Genomic DNA, 19,627 nt, shown 5'->3' with positions numbered 1-19,627 from the left:
TTCATGGACTCACTCATCTTGACTCATGACGGGGAAGGCTTTGTTGGTTTAGCATCCAGGAAACAGCAGAGAACATCTAAGTTAGTAGAAGCTAACCGTTAGCATTAGCAACTCCACCACACAGCAGAACTCCTTCAGACTTGTGTTATTTATGGAGATAAAACATCAATGTTGCAAAGCAGTCAGTGGTAGAGTTGTGTTGCTGTTAGCCAATCAAAGCCAAGATGTCCAAATATCAGGAAACAAGTCTCCAAATCCTGCCGTCTGACGCTACTTGCTCCTCCGGATGACTTCTTCCTCAAACAGGCACACCGGAGCTCTTTTACCCCAGAGAATGACTTACAAGGCATTATTTTTTACTAGAGACCACTGAAAATGTATTAAACTATATGTGAACTAGATATTTAATAAACACCATTTACAAGATTTGACCACTGCAGCCACATTTAGTATTTATCAGCAAAAGGTTCCTAGGGTTTGCAATTGGTTAAATCACACTGAGGCCTTACATATCTTACTGGTAGATATGTTTAATATATAAAGTTCTGGGTGTGACTTTTGACAACTAGTTGGGACAAAAAAAATTACAAGTAAAATTTGATGATTTCCTGTTAATTTCCTACTTAAATGGCATGTATCACACTTTAGATTTATACATGGCCCATTACAAACAATCATGCAACCATTGAACAGATTTTCTTTGTTTCAGTTTAGTCAAAAAGTTCTTGAATTTGTTTGCAATTTCCCCTTGAAAAGGGGTTTAGAAATGCCTCTTAGTTCTTGTATTTTATGATTTGTGGAATGTTAAATGAGAAGCAGTTGAGAAATGTCTGAAGATGATTCCAGACAATTCTGTGACTGTTTGGAGGGATTTTTTCCCCTTAATAGTAAAACCAAAGTGGATGTGTAGAATCCTAATAGCTTTGTTTTGCCAAAAATAATATAATATTTTGTATTAGCACGGACTTATAAACATTTATACCACTGTAATTTTACTTTTACACATTTAGTTCATACAGCTACGTTTACATGGGCACAAGTAATAGGACCAAACGCCCCATCAGATAAAAAATTCTTCATGTAAACGTGTCAACTGGAACATTCTGATGCGTTATGGCCCGACTGGAATGAAATTTCATTCCGATCGAGAGAGGTGGTTTTGTCCAATCATCAATCTGATTGACGTCCGTGTACACACCCATTCTGATTCTTGGAGTAAGATAATGCCCACTGCGCATGTGTGCAGCTTCAGCTCACTCAGGACAAGTTGAAAGCATGGCGGGAGGTAAACAGAAGTGGTCCGTATTGGGAGAAACAAAGGTTAATCAACGGACAAAGCTAGAAAATAAGAAAAAGTGAGGAAAAAGACATGCGGACAAGATGACGTTTGTTTCCAATTTTATTACTGGAAAGACAGCTCTGCACATGCTCAGTCTATTTAATCTGATTGAATGCTCGGTGCATGTACAGTATACTCACCGCATGATCGGATCATTTCAGTTAGTGTCCACGTAAACGGAGATTTGGGACTTCTGAAGATTTGAAATGGATAGGGAACATTTGGCGCATATAAACGTAGCTACTATTACACCTATTTTCCTGTTGAAGGCATTTTCTCCTTTTAATTTCTGTAACATTTTCATTCAAATCAGTTTCAGTTGGTGCAGGATAAACGTCTTCCTGCAGCGACACTTTAATGAGATCCTTCCACTTGTAATGGTTCCCTCTCCTCCCAGGTGGTCCTGCCTGCCTTTTTCGTCTGTCTGTCTCTGATCTTCTCCCTCATCGTCCCACCAATCGGCAGCTTCCCAAGTCTGGAGCTGCAGCCATGGATGTACGGGCTGCCTCAAAACACCTTCTATAGGTAAGGACATGTCACAGGGCTGATTTCCATGAAAACATTTGATTTTGATCAGATTCATCAAGGATTTGTTTTCATGTTTGATAAAAACCTCATTTGTGTCCATGTTAGTCTGAAGTTACAGCACAACGATGTGAAAACACTAGTAATTACTCAAAACTGAAATCTGAAAAGGAGATATTTTCTAATAAATGATTTTTGGTGTTTTGAAGTGGAACTATCTTTACATAATTTAATAGGGAAAATGTGGATATAGATCGTGAACAACAAACTGTAATCCTTAGCCAAAGGTAAGGCTCAAAGACAGGAAGCAAAAAGAGCTCATATACCTGTTCTCTGTGTATTATCAGGATGTTTTCATGTTGCTGAGCTCATCACTCTGGATTCTGTCCTATCATTGGCCTCAGCTTGGTGTCAGTTACAGCCAAAGCTGCTGGCAAAGATAAAAATGGACTAAAATCATGATTATCAAGTTCTAACCTTTTTAAAGCGCAAGTTCACTGAGAATCGTTTTTTTTAATAGTCAGTTAGTCTGAGTTTGACATGCAAGTTGAATGTGAAAACAGTCTTCTACCCCTGTTGCATGCATTAGCTTTTTTTTTTAACATTGGTGATGAAAAAAATTCTATTAAAAAAAAATCAAATGCTCAACCTAGAACTACGCAGGGGGAGCTGGTCAATGACATGGGACTTGAGTTTCAAAGGTCCCTGTCATCATAAGCCTGACATAAGCCATGTCCAGGCCCATGTGAAATTTGGCAATGAACTTCTGGATGATCCAAAGGAGGCATGGTAGAAAGTCACGTGGTCAGAGGAGACCCAAAATCCACTCACTGAAAAAGATGGATGAGTTGCATCCTAGGAACACCATGCCTACTGTGAAGCATGGTGATGGAGACATCATGATTTAGGGGTGCTTTTCTGCCAAGGGGACAGGATGACTGCACTGTTTTAAAGAGAGGATGAATGGGGCTATGTATTGTGAGATTTTGAGAAGCAACCTTCGTCCTTCAGTAAGAGCACTGATGATGGGTCATGGCTGGGTCTTCCGACATGACAATGTCCCGAAGCACACAGCCAGGATAACTGAGGAGTGGCTCTGTTAGAAGCATCTGGAGTGGCCTGGCCTAGCCAATCTCCAGACATAAATCCAATAGAAAATCTTTGGAGGGAGCTAAAACTGTGTTGCTCAGCGACAACCCCGAAACCTGACAGATCTAGAGGAGATCTGTGTGGAGGAGTGGGCCAAAATCCCTGCTGCAGTGTGCAAACCTGGTCGAGAACAGGACACATTTGACCTCTGTAACTGCAAACAAAGGCCCGTTAGTAGCACTGAGGGGTTCAAATACTCATATGCAGCAGTGCAATACGAAAAGTTCTTTAAAAAAACATACAATGTGATTTCCTGAAATGTTTTAAATGCTGTTTCTCGTAGTGGGAATGCACCTACAATGGGAATGTCAGACCCTCCATGATTTCTAAGAGAACTTGGAAAATTTTGGGTTTTCAAATGCATTTGCTCCTCACTGTATATAATACATCTATTGAGTCAAAACTATCTACAAGAGTTCAGCTCGGCTTGCTTTTATGTTATTTTTAATCCTTGTTGTGAATTGCTGTTTTATTTCTTGTTAACTGGCTTTTATTCATTATTTTGTTCGTCTGCCTTATGCTCTACATTTTATTTTCTGTGTTTTAACTTCTCTTTCCATGATTGTATGTATTTCTATGATGTGTTCTAGTGCCTTGGGCGCCCGAAAAGGTTTGTGGAAGGCGCTATATATAAATAAAGCATTGATTGATTGATTGAAAATGTTAATAACCTTTACACAGAAACCCAGTCCAAACAGTCTATATCACTTTAAGGAGCTATGTTCTTTTTACAAGTCTAACATTTAATAACAATTCTAATTCAGTTACGTTTTAGAGTGCTTTGTGGAACCAGGGTTACAAGGCCCAGTAAAAGGGAGCTATAAGAACATACAGACAGAAATGTGTGGAGGTTTTATTTTTTTCCTTCGTTAGCATCAGTAAGCTTGGTTCCTTCATCATAAAGGTGAGTACTTAAAACCCCTACGTTAGACTTTGTGGTGGCACAAACCAAGAGACATTAATTCAACAAATTTAAAATAAAATATTGCAAAACATTACAGAATTTGTCAAAAGATCCCGAGGCATTCCCTGACCAGCCAAGAAACACAGTCCCTCCAGCATGTCCTTTGGTCTCCACTCGGTTGGACGTGCCTGGAAAACCTCACCAGGGAGGCGTCCAAGGCATTCTAATCAGATGCCCGAGCCACCTCACTTGGCTCCTCTTGATGTGGAGGAGCAGCAGGTCTACTCCGAGCCCCTCCTGGATGACCGAGCTTATCACCCTATCTCTAAGGGAGAACCCAGAAACTCTGCAGAGAAACAGTCACATGTTGAGGTATCAGCTATCAGTATAGCTAAATATAAAGGTGCTGCAGTGCACTAATGGTCCCTGTTAGGGGGTGCTAAAAACTGCCAAGTGTGCCATTAAAAGATTCACATCTACAACTGTTGACCCTTTTAGGCAGTTAAGTAATTTTAATTTAAAAAGTAGGGGGAGGTCACAAAAGGCTTGTGCAGGGTCATGGGTCAAGGAGTGAAATCTTACATTAACTCTTGAGCCCTTTTCAGATAGACATTCTGGAACATTTGTGGACAATTCAATCTGGTTTTTAACCGGAACTGTGTTTTCAGACACACCACTTTTGTACCAGAACTTGTCCTCTCGGCTGCGTTCACACAGCAGGGAAAAGTTCCAGATGTCTGACGGCGGCGGGGTGGTGGTGGGGGGAGAGAGAATCGGACTCATGTTAAGAAGAAGAAGAAGAAGAAGAAAATATCATTTCTATAGCGTCTCTCAAGATAAAAATCATGAGGCGCTTAAGCATAATTCTGCGCACACGAAGATGCATAAGAGACCTGGATGATGAAGCTCAATGGTTAAAGGAATCACTGAAGCGGTGTGAAGCGCTCCGTCGCGCGTCTAGACGGTACCGTAGGAGGCGAGCTGCCATGGTTCGCTGCATGCTACAGTAGCGGGCTATCTAGGTGCGCACAGCGTCCCCCGGTCCCCTCCTCCTCCCCCTCCCTCTTGTCCGGAACTTTACCTCACCAGTCTGAAGCAGCCACCCTGTCCGTAACAAGTCCGGACCTGTTACTAGGGGCTTCGTCCGGATAAATTCCGGAACACGTTATCCGGATGTTTGTATTCAGACACAAAGGTCTTACGGACAGAGTCCGGAACATTTCCGTTTTTCATGGTCTGTCTGAAGGGGGCTTTAGGGTGTCTGGTCGCTACTTCATTAAAATAAAAACAATGCCCCCCCCCCCCTACCCCAAAATTATGCACATGCTTTGAGTCAGTCCGATTCAAGATGGCCACCACAGCTAGTCAACACCGTTGAAACACCACATTCGCTGTCCAGTTTTCTAGAGTCTCAGCTAAAGGAGTTGTATCAGAAGCTGCTAGTCACAGGATGTACAAAGCCCTTCAATATTACATGAAATTTCACCAAAACAACTGACATTCTCATCATTTCAGCGTAAAACCATCTTACTTCTAAACTTTAAAAGATGACAGGTGATTTCTTCAAGGAATGCTGGGCGTTTAATTAATATTAAAGAACCAACTGATGAAACACAAGGTTAACCATGAATGGACACATCTGTTCACTCTGAATTCTTTTGCTAGTGCTGAGCAGTCATGGGTAATCATATCGCAAAGAAAAAGGCAAAAAAACAAAACATATTTATATTCAGATGAGTTTATTTTGATGAAATCCTGGGTCTACTGGGCAGCTTCTAATCTTTAGACACACACACACACAGATCCTTCATATGCCATTATAATTCAACTTACCACAGTTATGATAAATGTGCTAAATGCATTTAAGCCATGTGTAAATCTGATCATTTTGTCTGATGAATAAGCAGGATGCTCTATTCTCAATCTGCTATTTTATAGGATAAAATGTAAAGGTTTCATGTAATAAAGAAATTAAAATATGTTTGGATACTTTGGGCAATCAAATGCATTATAGCATTAATGCATCACCATTTTGTTAATGATTGATTTTAAATTCAAATATCAAACATTTATGGACTCAGACCACAGAGTCATTAATAATGATCTAGCCGATCTGAATAGATCCTAGAATTTTTGTTTTTGGTTTCTCGATAATTTTTTCATGAATTCCATATAAAAAGGAATGTTTTGGGATCAACTCTAATACTGCTTTCAAATATTTCCAGCAACGATATGCCTGAGAACATGGAGGTTTCTAGGGTGGTGGACACTTTGGTGAACAACCCTGGATTTGGGACGCGGTGCATGGACGGAGATCCGATACTGTAAGTCGTAAACACTTCATACATGTGCCACAAGTCAGTCCCTTGTGTCAGCTTTTGTTCTCCAGATAAATGAAGGGTTAGGGTTCAAATACAAGCTGTTTTAGAGCTGCATCCACTTTCATTTAATATTCTGGTCATGACATCGTAATGTGTTAATCAGGGATGGTCCATGACATTTGCAGCCAGCATGACCATGTTGGATTTTAAAAATAAGACTTTTAACTCAAACTAAATTGAAAAACTTGATATCTTGGACTTATTTCAGGGAAATTAATTTCTAAGCACATCCTCTGTAGATCAAATGTTGTCTTAATTGTTTTTGCCCCAAGTTTTCTACTTTTCATCATCTAAAGCAGTGGTTCCCAAACATTTCTGTTTCAGACACAAAATAGTCCTAAATATCTCTACAAAATGCCTAAGAAGCTAAATTATTCATGTCGTAAAAGAAAACGTACCAGCTCATATAGTTTTTGTGACATTTATGTTATAAATAAAGCTTCAGCAATTGTTTTTCAAATTTCTTCTGTATATTCGTTCTGTGTGTTGATTCATAATTACCTCCTTTTTCTAAATTAACACAGTGTAGTAATTAGATTTTCTTTACCTTCGGCTGACATGTTTCGACCGGAACTTCCGCCTTCATCAGAGCCGTCAGTTGTTTGTGGCGTCACTTCTGTTTATGTGCGGAAGCCGAAATATGTCAGCCGAAGGTACAGAAACATCAAATTACTTCACTGTGTTAAATAAGGAAAAAGAAGATGGTTTTTCAAATTTATTGTGATTTCTGCAAATCATCTTAAGGTCTCCCATGTAGTTCCAACCCTTACTTTGGGAATCTCTGATCTAAAGAACGCCTTTCTTCAAACTACACATTTTATTTTCAAAGTAAATTTAAAGGTGCAATATGTAAGAATGGCATCTTGTGGTTAAATGTGGTTACTGCAGTCAATTTTTGGACCAAAAATATCTCTCTCTTACTCCTATTTTATGTGTTTTTTGGGTGTTACCAGTTACAGATAAGCACCGGAAGATTCTAGATGACAAGTAATGATCAACTTAAATATCAACTTATTGTCACACGCAATAAGTTGATAAATAGAGTAAAAAATGGTCATATCTGGTGTTATTGCTCTTGGTTTTTTTTAACGGTAGAGAGCACTTACTACACTAATTGCGGTAGTATGCCTTTGGCATTACAGGAAATGAAGTTTGCCGTCTTGCTCGTATAGTTCTGAACATGTTAGTAAAGGAAGTAAAACACCATTATTTACTCATTGTTCACTTCACACATACTGTACATTTCACTATAACATTGAGTTGATCATTGAAAAATTAGCTTGAGATACATTTTGAGTTGACTATTTGCTTCTAATTCATTGTTAGCATTGTTAGCTCAATGTTAGCTTCTAGCCTTCTTTTCCTAATATTAGAGTAAAACAAAAATATGTCATGGCTTCTTAGGGGTACAAGAAATAACTTCTGGGTCACTCCTGTTTACTGGCTTTGCTTCTTTAAACAGCTCTGGAGCTTTTTGCCCGCTGGTTTCAAATAGTCTATGCCGAATCTGCAGATTTAGCTCGTGCCAGACTCAGCAACCTCACACTCACTGATTGTAAACAGTAACTACTTCCCTTTTGTATTTTATTTTATTTTATTGGCGGGGAGAAAAACTGACAATCTTCCAGCCGGCTGAGAATTAAATCTGCTTCAGTATAACCACACTTCCAACAAGATCGACATCAGTCTTATTTTGTGATTATTTCACTGTAGAACTCTTACATATTGCTCCTTTAAATGTCCCATAACCATACATCTTGTTTGCAGAAGTCAGTTGTTGGCAAAAAAAATAAATTCTCATTGTTCTTATGCAGAAAGTTACCATGTTCCTCCAGTGGGTCTGATTGGTTCACCCCTCCCGTGGATCAGTCAGTCCTTGACATCTTCCTCAGTGGGAACTGGAGCATGTCTAACCCCTCCCCTTCCTGTCAGTGCTCCTCTCCTGAAAGGACGATCATGCTACCCGACTGTCCGCCCGGCGCAGGTGGTCTCCCTCCCCCACAGGTAAGTCTGGGACTCAGGAGCTCCTCACTGCTTCTGTTTATTCAAATATTCAAGTCCTCTAAAATAAAAGCTCCCTGAAATGTGTCAGGACGGCTGTCGGCTGTTCAGCTCTCTATGCGTGTATCAAAGAGTGACAATCTGCAACAATCCGACGATCTGAAGGGATGAAATGAATTATAAATCAGAGACAAAACAGCACAATGAAATGCTTATCACGGGAGGCTTTTTGCTTGCAGTTTGCAAGGCCCAGTCAGCAGCATTTTGATTCGAAAATGTAAAAGTACTTTCTAACAGGGAATTTGCATCGTGTGGCAAAATGTAAATTAGCCTTTTGTACTTGGACCAAAATCAATTTCTGTGAAAAATAAAAGATGTGTATTGCCAGTGACTCAGCTAGTTCTACACCCAAACCAGAAGCTACCATGTCCTTTTCAGCTATAGGTCCATCTTCCCACCTTGACGCCCCCTCAGACTTCACCTTTACTGCTCACATCACGCATCCAGGGAGCCTAGCATCTCATCCAACACAAGTCAATACCAATTCCTTACAGACTATTACTTTAACAACATATACATGGACAAATGTTGCTCAGTCTGACCTGAAATTATACAGTCCTGGCTGGAATCGATGGAAAACTCCAGCAGCCCTCCAACCCCTACAGCGCTGCCTATATCAGCCGTCACCTGCTGACTGAACCAATTACGATGCAAAGAGAAGATGATGGGTACATTTAAAGCCATGTTCGGTGATACAGAGAAATTTGACACTTCTAGATGGTTGTTTTTAGAGGCAATTTGATCTATATGCACTCATCTTCTCACACTGGTTTAGTGTGTTGGGTGGGCTGTTGAAGAAACCTGATGCTTGCGGAAACAAAATTGTTCAATTTAAGACAGAATCAGTAACAAAAAAGGTGAAGGTGAAGAAACATTCTGAAAGACCTTCAGAAAGTGTAGAATAGTACCGCTCCAGACCATTCCTACTGATCACGAATGTCTGGAACAGTCTGAGATACAACACACTCACTGGCAACTTCATTAGGTAATCATGATAACACCGAGTTAGAACAGCATAGACAAACTCTGTCTGACACCAAACGGTTACAGAAATGTGTCTTTCAACAGGGCTCAGCATCATCCACCTCATCATTCACACTTGCATAGAACAGTAAAATACCACAAAAATCATAAAAACTAAAAACACAGATATAAGCTTAAAGGCCATAAAACCAAGGACATGACTATAAGCCTATGACACATAAAATAATTTGCAGGTTATTGAATAATTTACATTCTCAAACACAACTGGCCCCACGGATAAACTCCGTAGTGAGGTCTTGCTTTTATCAGCTTCGCCGCCTTACTCGCCTCGAACCAATTTTGAAGCGGAGGCATTTGGAGTCAGTCATCCATGCTTTCATTACCTCTCGTCTGGACTATGCAAACGCCCTCCAAGTTGGTGCTCCAGTCTCTGCCCTGAATCGGCTGCAGGTCGTCCAGAGCGCTGCTGCCAGGCTCTTGACATATACGCACCAACGTAGCCATATTACCCTTGTCCTGGCATGTCTTCACTGGCTCCCTGTCATTTTCCAAGTACAGTTTAAGCTATTGACATTAGTCTTTAAAGCACTCAACGACCTGGCACCTCTCTATTTCTCTGAACTGCTCACTCCCTATGTGCCCACGCGCACGTTGAGGTTGGCTGACCTCCTGCTGCTTTGCACGCCCCGGATGCGTTACAAATCATGGGGTGAATGAGCATTTGTACATGCTGCCCCAAAGCCGTGGAACTCTCTACCCATTATAGTGTGCTCCATCATTGGCTGTTTTTAAATCTCGTTTAAAGACCCACTTCTACGATGTGGCTTTTAGACAGTGACTCGTTTTAGTGTTACAACTATGTTATGGTACAACTAAAACTACAATTAAACCAGTTGGATGGAAAACAAAGCAATTTTAAATATTGATAAATTAGGATACAATAATACTGAAATAGGGCTGCATGGTGGTGCAGTGGTTAGCACTGTTGCCTCGCAGCACGAAGGTTGCAGGTTCGAAACTCGGCTGCGGCCTTTCTGGGTGGAGTTGCGTGTTCTCCCCATGCATGCATGTGTGGGTTTCCTCCGGGTACTCTGGTTTACCCCACAGATCACAACATGCCCTACAGGTTCTAAATTGTACGTTGCTTTGGATAAAAGCGTCTGTTAAATGAATGAACATAAACATAAATACCTTCTCAGTGGTAGAGTGTCTGCTCTGGGAAATCGGGGTTGAAATCTCAGTTGGGTCATACCAAAGACTTTAACAATGAGAGCCAATGCCTCCCTGCTTTACACTCAGCTTCAAGAAGTTAAACTGGGGGGGGGGGTTAAACCACCAAATAGTTCTCGAGCACAGCCACAGACCTGCTATAGAAGGCTCTGAAGCAGAGCAGGCTCGGCCTGTTGCTTATCTGCTGTAGCTAAGGGTCCTCAGAATTGTTGCTATATTTGTTGCTAGGCACTTTTTGAAATAAAAATCATTGAGGGGGGTTGAGAAGTCACAACACAGTCGCTTAGTTGGCAACACTGTCAACAGCCATGTCACACTAAAAGCCTCTTAGAAATTTCTGTTAACAAGCAAAGATCAGCCAGTAAAGCAGCCAGTTAGCATTCATAGCTTTTGTGTTTTTCCCATTGTTTTATTGTGTATCTCTTTATTCTGTTGGTCAAAAGTATTGTGTTTTTAAATGGTTGTTCAGTTAAGGCCTTGAATATTAAATCCAGATAATTAATTCATTATATTCAGACTGCAGGGATTTGCAGCTTACATAAAACAATATTTTTTACTCAAACTGGTCTTTTCTCTACTTTCTTTATAGGTTTAAAGGGGTTTACCCCCAAAATGCAAGTTTTTTTCTTTCTATTTCTAATGTGCTTATTTCATGAACCCCAAGTTTTTTGGCCGTTTTCATGCAAAATGAATTAATTACAGGAAAGAAATGCTGGAATCATATAGGAGTCGTTGTTAGATGCACCACCTCAGGAGAATAATGTCTTTGATTTCTTTTTGGCCATTGCTCCAGGAGAGTGTGGGCCATCCTGTGATATAGCGACAATAAACATCCTGCAGGATGGATACCGCTCTGCTAAAATATAATAACCTTTCCACACGAGCTGGTTATTGGCAGCAATTTGTAAAATCCTCACAGGTGCCTTTATGAGACCAAAATGGCACCTCTACAGTTATTTTTTTTCTTCAGTTTTTACAGCAACTTTCAAAACTCATTTGGTGGAGTAAGTGTTAGTCACACAGACTGTTGGTGGGCTGCTGGTCAGTTTTGGTATAAATGGATTTCAGAAGTGGGAGGGTGTGGCGGCAAATCCTGTTGTAAAGGTAGGTGTAGAGAGAATTTCAAAAGCTGCTTTCCTCTAAGTAAATAAGTGACGCATAGAAACAGTTTGATAACTTTTAAAACTATTTATTGATGTCTTAGAGCTGTGGTTGAATAATGATTTCAGGCATTGTCAATATTATACAGAAGATGTAGCAAGTTTTTTCCCTTTTTAACTGTTATTATTTAGGTGCTGTCATCATTTTCTGATCGTATTCACTGTTTGCTAAGACTAGGCTCGTATTTCAACAGTTTCAGTGACATTTTTATGTGATAGATCGCAGATTTTCTTTTTTCTTTTTTAAATACGGAAATTAGTACAGTTTGTGTCTCCTAGAATACATTTTTGTGAAATTTCATGTCACAAATTTAGAAATTTTCCAAAACAATGCATTAGTTATTTTCTGTTTTCCTGTCCGAAATTTGAAAGTGGCATAACGTCAACAAATTTGATATTAAATAATAACGAGCATTATTTTTAGTACTTAACATGCTTGAACTCCTATAATGTAGTCTTCCTAAAATGTGAGCTTCAACTATTTTCAGCTTTATATACTGAAAAACTTTTGTTAAAAGTGCGCTTTAAAAGGTGCATTATGTAGAAATGAAGTAAAAATGACATCCTGTGGTAAATTTTGGTTACTGCAACTACTTTAAACAACTCTGGAGCTTTTTGCCGGCCGTCGTCAAATTAAAATGGTCAGTGCTGCAGTTTTAGCTCATAGGAGACACGGCACCCCCACACTCACTGGTGGTAAACATTAGTTACATCCCTCCGTCCTTTGTTTTGAAAGGAGAAAAACTGACAATCCCCACAGCTAGCTGGATAAGAAATATGTTTCAGTGTAACCTTCCTTCCTAAATGACGGAAATAAACTCTTTGGGATTTTTTTCACTGTAAACTTCTCACTATTATTCTTACATACTGCACATTTAAAGAGCAGGTTCACTAAGAAACCATTGTTTACTTAGTATTGCTGATTATAATCAGTCACTGAGTTTTTCATGCAGGCTGAATGTGAAAAAAGTCTCCTACACCTATCTCCTGCATTAGCTTCTGATAAAAAATAGACGGGTAAACTCTAACATTAGGAAATCCTGACCGACCTATGTCACACTGTCATTTAACATTCATGGAGTCACCCATCTTGACTCACGACGGGGAAGGCTGTTGTTAGTTTAGTGTCCAGGAAACAGCAGATAAGTTTCTCGGCTAGTAGAAGCTAACCTTTAGCATTAGCAACTCCACCACATAGCAGAACTCCTCCAGGCTTGTGTTATTTGTTGAGATAAAACATCAACGTTGCAAAATAAATGGAGTCAGTGGTAGAGTCGTGTTGCTGTTATCCAATCAGAGGTGAAATGGCCAAATATCAAGAAATAAGACTCCAAATCCTGTTGTCTGAAGCTACTTTCTCCTCCGGCTGAAACAGGAGCTTCTGAGCTTTCTTTCCTCGGAGTACAATCTTATAAGGCATTCATTCCTACCAGAGACCGCTGAATCAACTTGAGATGACTCTTGTCGTGATTTGGTGCTATATAATTGACTGAATTTAATTTAAACTGTTTTGAAAATATGAGTAACGTGGATATATAAAGCCAGCCATTTGGTAATTAAGGTTAATATTTCTAATGTTACTATACCAAAATATGCATCTGCACAGGTGAATCTTGAAGAGTTGTAATATGGTACAAACGTCCATTTATTTCAATGATCCAACTTAGACTGAGAGACCATCTAAAGCAGGGGTATTCAATTAGATTTTCTGTTGGGCCAAACTGTCAAGAGGCTTTTGCCAGTGGGCCTCATCTCCATATACATCTCTTGTATCGTACCATTGTCTTTTCCTTTTAGTCTGAATGCATGTGATTCACAGAGATGCAGTTTTCCAAGTGAAAATCACACAACTTCGCTGGTTGATGAAAGTCGATCTCCTTATATTCTCCAGCTATGGAACAAAGAACGTGACGGACAAGGAATATGGGTTTTCCCTCAGCATTTGTGTGTGTACAATTTTCCGTCTCCTTGATTGGATGTGACTTTGTTTCCCAACAAACTACTGTTGTAAACTTTCAACCAGCAACCTTAAAATGTCACAAAATGTTGTTAACTGTTGTCCTCACAGTAAAGTTGCAGCTATTAAACAAAGGGTATGAGAGGCAATGGGCCAGTTCTGGACCTGAGGCCACCTGTTGAATAGGCCTGATCTAAAGGTTCAGGAACCCTTTGCAGGTGTTCTGGACTCATTAACTAATTAGTGTGACACTTTTTACAATATTCTAATTGTCTGATATTTTGAATCCTATTTATAAACCTTTTTTTCGTGAACTCAACAAATTATTTTCATGTAGCTGTTATGTGAACTGAATATTTAAAGAAAACAATCAAATTCATATACACTAATTTTATATTCTACTTGTGTTTTTGAAACACTTAAAACAGTAAAATATGTCTGATAAATGTTCCACTCCATTAAAATAATTCAACAGTGACATCAGTGACCTTTCGTTTTAACAAACATCATTAAGTATGAATGATCAGTAAACACATCCTTTCAGTCGTCATTACTTTGTAGTATAAACATGAAACCAATCATTTACATAAATTCTAGTTACATGTCAAGGCTCTACACCCTTATTAGTGTTTGGGATTCTGTTGTAGCTAATAAACATCATTCAAATTCTCAGTATATTTGTTTCCTGGCATTATAATGAGTATAAAATACAACTCTCTTATGTGCTAACCGTAGATTATACCATTATTTTTTTCTTGTTTTTGTTGTGTCACATCTTCATTAAAGCTAATCAGGCAGCAACAACTATTGAAGAGGTTGCATGTGTTTTTGTTTGCACAAAAACACACATTTATTCAGGAGGTTGTTGGTTATTGGGCTTTGAAGTTTTAACCTACAAATGACATCTGATTTGTTGATTGTATTAAAGTAGATTGTGCATAAAGGAAAATAAAAAATCTGTAGTATTATAGGTGCTGGAACTGTGAAATCTAACGTTTGGTTTATGCTTGACGAATGTACATTCCGTGCGGAAATGAGATGCGAGTCGGAACATGCTATGTTTATGGTTCCTTCCTTCCGTCTGCGGCTTGTCTCCTCTGTAAGCCAATATTCTCCTAGACTGTAGGGGGCCCCATGGGGCTCGATGTCATGCATCCAACACTACACCATAGTACAAGTAGAAATCACTATTGCTTAAGACATTATTTTCACTGTGTCCTCGTTTCAACTGCCTTCACAGATGGCAGCGCGCACGGACGCAGCGGCTCATGGTTCCCAGCAACTAGGCACAATTGTTTGTCTTTTAGGTTGTCTTGTTTTATCAGCCCACTTCTGCCATGGACTTATTAAATACTCACCCCAGGAGATATTGGCCATCAAATCTCAGCTAAATAGGTCTGCCAACACCAGAGCTCTGGTTAAAAAGGCTCAGCAGTGGCTGCACTTTCTCCGGGTCTTGAGAAGGTGTGGCCCGGATCAGAAACTGCTGCTGGCTTTCTACACTGCTCCGTGGAGAGCACCTTCACCTACTCTCTGAGTGTGTGGTATGCAGGCTCCACTGCTGAGGACAGGAAGGCGGTTCAGAGGACAATAAACACTGCCCAGAGGATTATTGGCTGCACCCTGCCATCCCTTGAGGCCATCTCCAGAACCCGCTGCCTGAAGAGAACCGCTGCTATCTTCCATGACCCCACCCACCCTGCCCACTGCCTGTTTGACCTGTTGCCCTCAGGGCGCCGCTTCAGGTCTGCTAAATCACATACCACCAGACTTTCCAACAGCTTCTTCCCTTGGGCCATCAGAACATTCAACACAACAGCACCATTCAACCCCCCACATCACCATCAGTAATGTGGACTAATCTGTTTTAAATCCTTTAAAATTGTTGTTTTAGCAGATCTGAATCATTGGTTGTACTTTCTTGGTGTTTGCTAAATGTTTTTAAATTGTTTTTAGTCCTCTATAGTTTTGACATTTATTGTTATTTGTTGTCTTGTGCACTGTTGATGGCGGGCCATCTGTAATTTAATTGCCATGAGCATTTACAATAAAGTCTATTCTATTCTATTCTATTTTTCCATCTGTAACAGTAATTATTAATTATATTTTGATCACGTGACCTTTATAGGCTAAATATAGGATTGGAAGTGGGCACCGGCACCTGGGATGAGGCTGAAAGATCCTCTAGTCAAATGCCGTTGTATGCGCTTACTCCAAAGGCCCTAAGTGTGTGTTTGCATGGAATGTCGTTGGTGGAAGTGTTTAATGTGCAAATAAAATTGGGGGGCAGGCTGCCACAGGAATGCAGAAATGGGGTCCATACCCGCAACCACTGACTTGTCCACCCCCCAAAGTCCTATGTGATTGTTTGTGTGATGATGTGAGGGAGCTGTACACCGAAGCTGTAGTGACTCTTCACTTCACTGTGCAATACCTCTATGCAAGTACCTTTGTTAAACAGTTAAATTGGTTTAATGGTCAACGGTGCTAAGGACTTTGATATCTGGAAGGTGCGACTCAATTGTATTTTTATATTTATTTCTATTTTTTATTATTATATAACATTTTCTGACGTTCTGTAACTTCTGTCGGTGTTGTGCTGCTTTTTTTTGGAAACCGAATTTCCCGAAGGAACTCACCCGAGGGATTAATAAAGTTCTATCTTATCTTATCTTAGCTGATATTTGGTTGTTTGTCCTGACACGTGCTGTTGGTGAATTGTATAATGTTTGTTGCCAGATTATGAAGAAGTTCCCAAAACCAAATTTATGTAAAGTTTCAAATAAGAACTTCCAGTTAACTCTATCAAAGGCTTTTTGGCATCTAGAGATAATATACTAGTTTCTATGTTTTTACTGCAAGATAAATCTATAAAATTAAGTAATCTACATGAGTTTGTGGATGACTGTCTACCCTTGATGAAACCAGTTTGGTCAGGGTGTATTATAAAGGGGGTTACCTTCTCTAATCTTTTTGCCAGGGCTTTACAAATTATTTTGAGATCAACATTACTAAGAGAAATTGGGCAATAGCTGGTAGGAAATACAGGGTCTTTGCTTGGTTTTAATAATAGACTAATACTGGCTGAATTCATGTTTGGCAGTAATCTGCCGCTCTCTTCGATTTCCCTCACCATTTTGAAGAATGTTGAAGCCAGAATGATCCTAAATTCTTTGTAGAACTCTGCTTGGAACCCGTCTGGACCTGGAGCTTTCCTATTAAGCATGGTTTTAAGGGCTTCCTGGAGCTCAGCTGATGTTAGTGGCGAGTCCAGGACTGTAGCTTGGCTGTCTGATAATTTAGGAAGTGTTATCCTGTCAAGGAACTCATTGATCTCATTATCTGATGGGTTTATCTTTGGTTAGTACAAAGTTTGGTAAAAGTCTCTGAAAGTGTTGTTTATTCTTTCAGGAACATAAACTATATTCCTGGTTGAGTCTTTAATATGGTAGTTTTCTCTTTATTTATTCTTAACTGGTTAGCTAAAAATTTACCTGATTTACTACTATGTTCAAGGATTTCTATTCGTAGTCTTTGTGCTAAAAATTGTGTCTTTCTGTCGATGATTCCAAGAAGTTCTAATTTAGCTTTACGTAATTTGCTCATTAACTCTTCTTCTGTGGATGCCTCTAAAGACTTAATGATTTCTTCTAACTCCTGAATACGTTTGTTTTCTGTTATTTTCTTATGTGATGAGAAAGAGATTATTTTACCTCTCATAAATTCTTCTTCCAGCTCTTGGAGAGTACAGATGCTTTTTTCTCCTCTCCCTCCCTCCTTATCCCAAGGCTCTTTGTCCTGTCTGTGCACAGCGCTTTCTGCATTTTTTCTGGAAATTGGAAATTATTAAAAATGGATCTGATCAGTTGGTCTCTCAATGCGATTGACAAAATTTTTTCAACGATGAGAATGGGAGAAGGGGCTCCCGGATGCCCCTCTGGGACAGAGCCAGCTGGGTACATCATGGACTCCTGGAAAAAGTGGAACCTGATATGCCTCTCTCAACTGTCTGTAGAGAATTCTGAAGATGTTTGGATATTTGTCGTTTTGGTGTTGGGATTCCTGCTGTTTGGCCTGAGCGGTTACCTGGCTTACCGGAAAATTAACGAGCTTTTGAGGAATATTGGCCCAATCCCGGAGCTCAGGAATGGAATGCATCGTGCTGTGAATGCACAAACTCATATAATTGTTGAGATAAGTCGTAAGCTTGGAACTTTGGCTGAGATTCAGGCTCTGGCACAAAAGGTAGATACATCAAGGAGCGAGTGGATGGATCAGCACGGATTGGGATTGATTAATTATGCGTTATTGGATCTAGAGGGGTTGTAGACCAACAGAACACTAAGACAGAGAGGAAATTATCTCTGTCTGGCCCCAAAACAAGTTCTTATCTGAATCTGGTGCCCTTGAGCCTGTGAGGCTGAAGTGATTACTCCCCCTCAGAAGAAATCTGGAATGCTGTCGTTGCCATGGCAACTCTTTCTCCCCATCCCAGCCTGGGCGGGACTGTGACCGGTGAAGGCTGTGGAACCACATCTAGGAGTCACTGCTCTCTAACGCATTATCTCCCTCCCCTGTCCAAACGGAGGCGTTGAGCGCTGCCCCATGCGGCTACACGCACTGAAGTGAGGAGAGTCCCAACCCTACCTCCTCACGTAGTGGACACTTATGTTGTGTAATGTCTGAAGTCTGTGTGCATATCTGTCTGAGGTGTTTTTTTGCATAGCAAACTTGCCCTCTCTGTGGAGGGTAACTCTGAAGTGCCTTTTCTTCCCTCCCCCTGACTCTATCCTCATATAAACCCTCTTGATCTATTACGGTAGCGCGACTTGGGCTGCGAATGACCACAGTCACCAATTCTTGTCATGTGTGTATCTATGTAGGTATGTCTGATCTCAGAATTGTGTGTACTGAAACTCTAGTTTCCTAAAGTATTTTTGAATTGAATTTGAATTGAACCACTGCTTTCCCTGCCTCCCAGAGAACAGTTGCTGATGTTCCCGGCAGGTCATTATGTTCTAAATATAAAGCCCACTCCTTTTTAAAAAATTCTATAAAACCTTTGTCTTTAAGCAGTGATGTATTAAACCTCCAGTTATGCTTGGTGGGATTGTCTTCTTGTTTACCAGAGTTAAAGAAACCGGAGCATGGTCGCTGACAACCATGGGGTGTATCTCAGTGTCTGAAATGTCAGCCAACAGTGAGCTGCTGACTAGAAAATAATCCAAATGTGAATGAGAGTGATGGACTTGTGAGAAAAAAGTATACTCTCTACGATTAGGGTGAAGAGATTGCCATGAATCACAAAGCCCATAATCACTCATGTACTGTTTAACTATATTAGTGGATTGCCAATTGCGTTGAGTTCCAGCTGTACTGAGCCTGTCTGTTAATGTATCAATCCAAAAATTAAAATCACCTCCATGTATAAGTGGACCGTCCAAGTGTTCGGAGAGTACAGAGAAAAGAATATGAAAGAATGAAGGGTCATCGATATTTGGACAGTATATGCTGACGATACATAAGCGTTGGTTCTGTACAGATATTTTTAGTATTATAAATCTACCCTCTGGATCAGAAACTGTGCCCAATACTGTGAAATTGATGTTTTTGTGTATTAAAATAGCTGCACCTCTTTGCCTAGAGTTATAGCAGGCAGAGAACATGCTGGGAAACTCAGATGTTTTAAGTTCATCTGCAGATGTGGCAGATCTATGGGTCTTTTGTGATGTTACATCTGCTTGCACTCTTTTTAACTGATCAAAAATTTTTAATCTCTTCTCTCTGGAGCCAGCTCCATGTACGTTTTATAAGACAAACCTTAGTGCACCCATAAATGTGTGTGTGAGTAGCTAGAATATGACGCCTTCATGTGTATGAGACAAAATAAGTAATTAAACGCATACATTAATCTGATAAAAATAATAAGGTTATCGT

At 40.0% G+C, this 19,627-nt stretch overlaps 1 protein-coding gene across 2 annotated transcripts in view; it reads left to right on the top strand.

Moving 5' to 3' along the window:
• The window catches only part of LOC107377411 (phospholipid-transporting ATPase ABCA1), a 324,049-nt gene that overhangs the window by 163,216 nt on the left and 141,206 nt on the right, over nt 1-19,627 (top strand). For both annotated transcript variants that reach the window (XM_054747824.2, XM_015946964.3), the window contains exons 30-32: nt 1,737-1,864; nt 6,143-6,241; nt 8,113-8,302. In XM_054747824.2, coding sequence (XP_054603799.2) covers nt 1,737-1,864; nt 6,143-6,241; nt 8,113-8,302 — 417 coding nt within the window. The remainder of the gene's footprint in view (nt 1-1,736; nt 1,865-6,142; nt 6,242-8,112; nt 8,303-19,627) is intronic.

Source organism: Nothobranchius furzeri, chromosome 2, assembly GCF_043380555.1.
Source record: "Nothobranchius furzeri strain GRZ-AD chromosome 2, NfurGRZ-RIMD1, whole genome shotgun sequence".
NCBI classification, from domain to species: Eukaryota; Metazoa; Chordata; class Actinopteri; order Cyprinodontiformes; family Nothobranchiidae; genus Nothobranchius; species Nothobranchius furzeri.
Note: the sequence above shows the minus strand (reverse complement) of the source record. Positions and strands in the feature narration are given on the sequence as shown.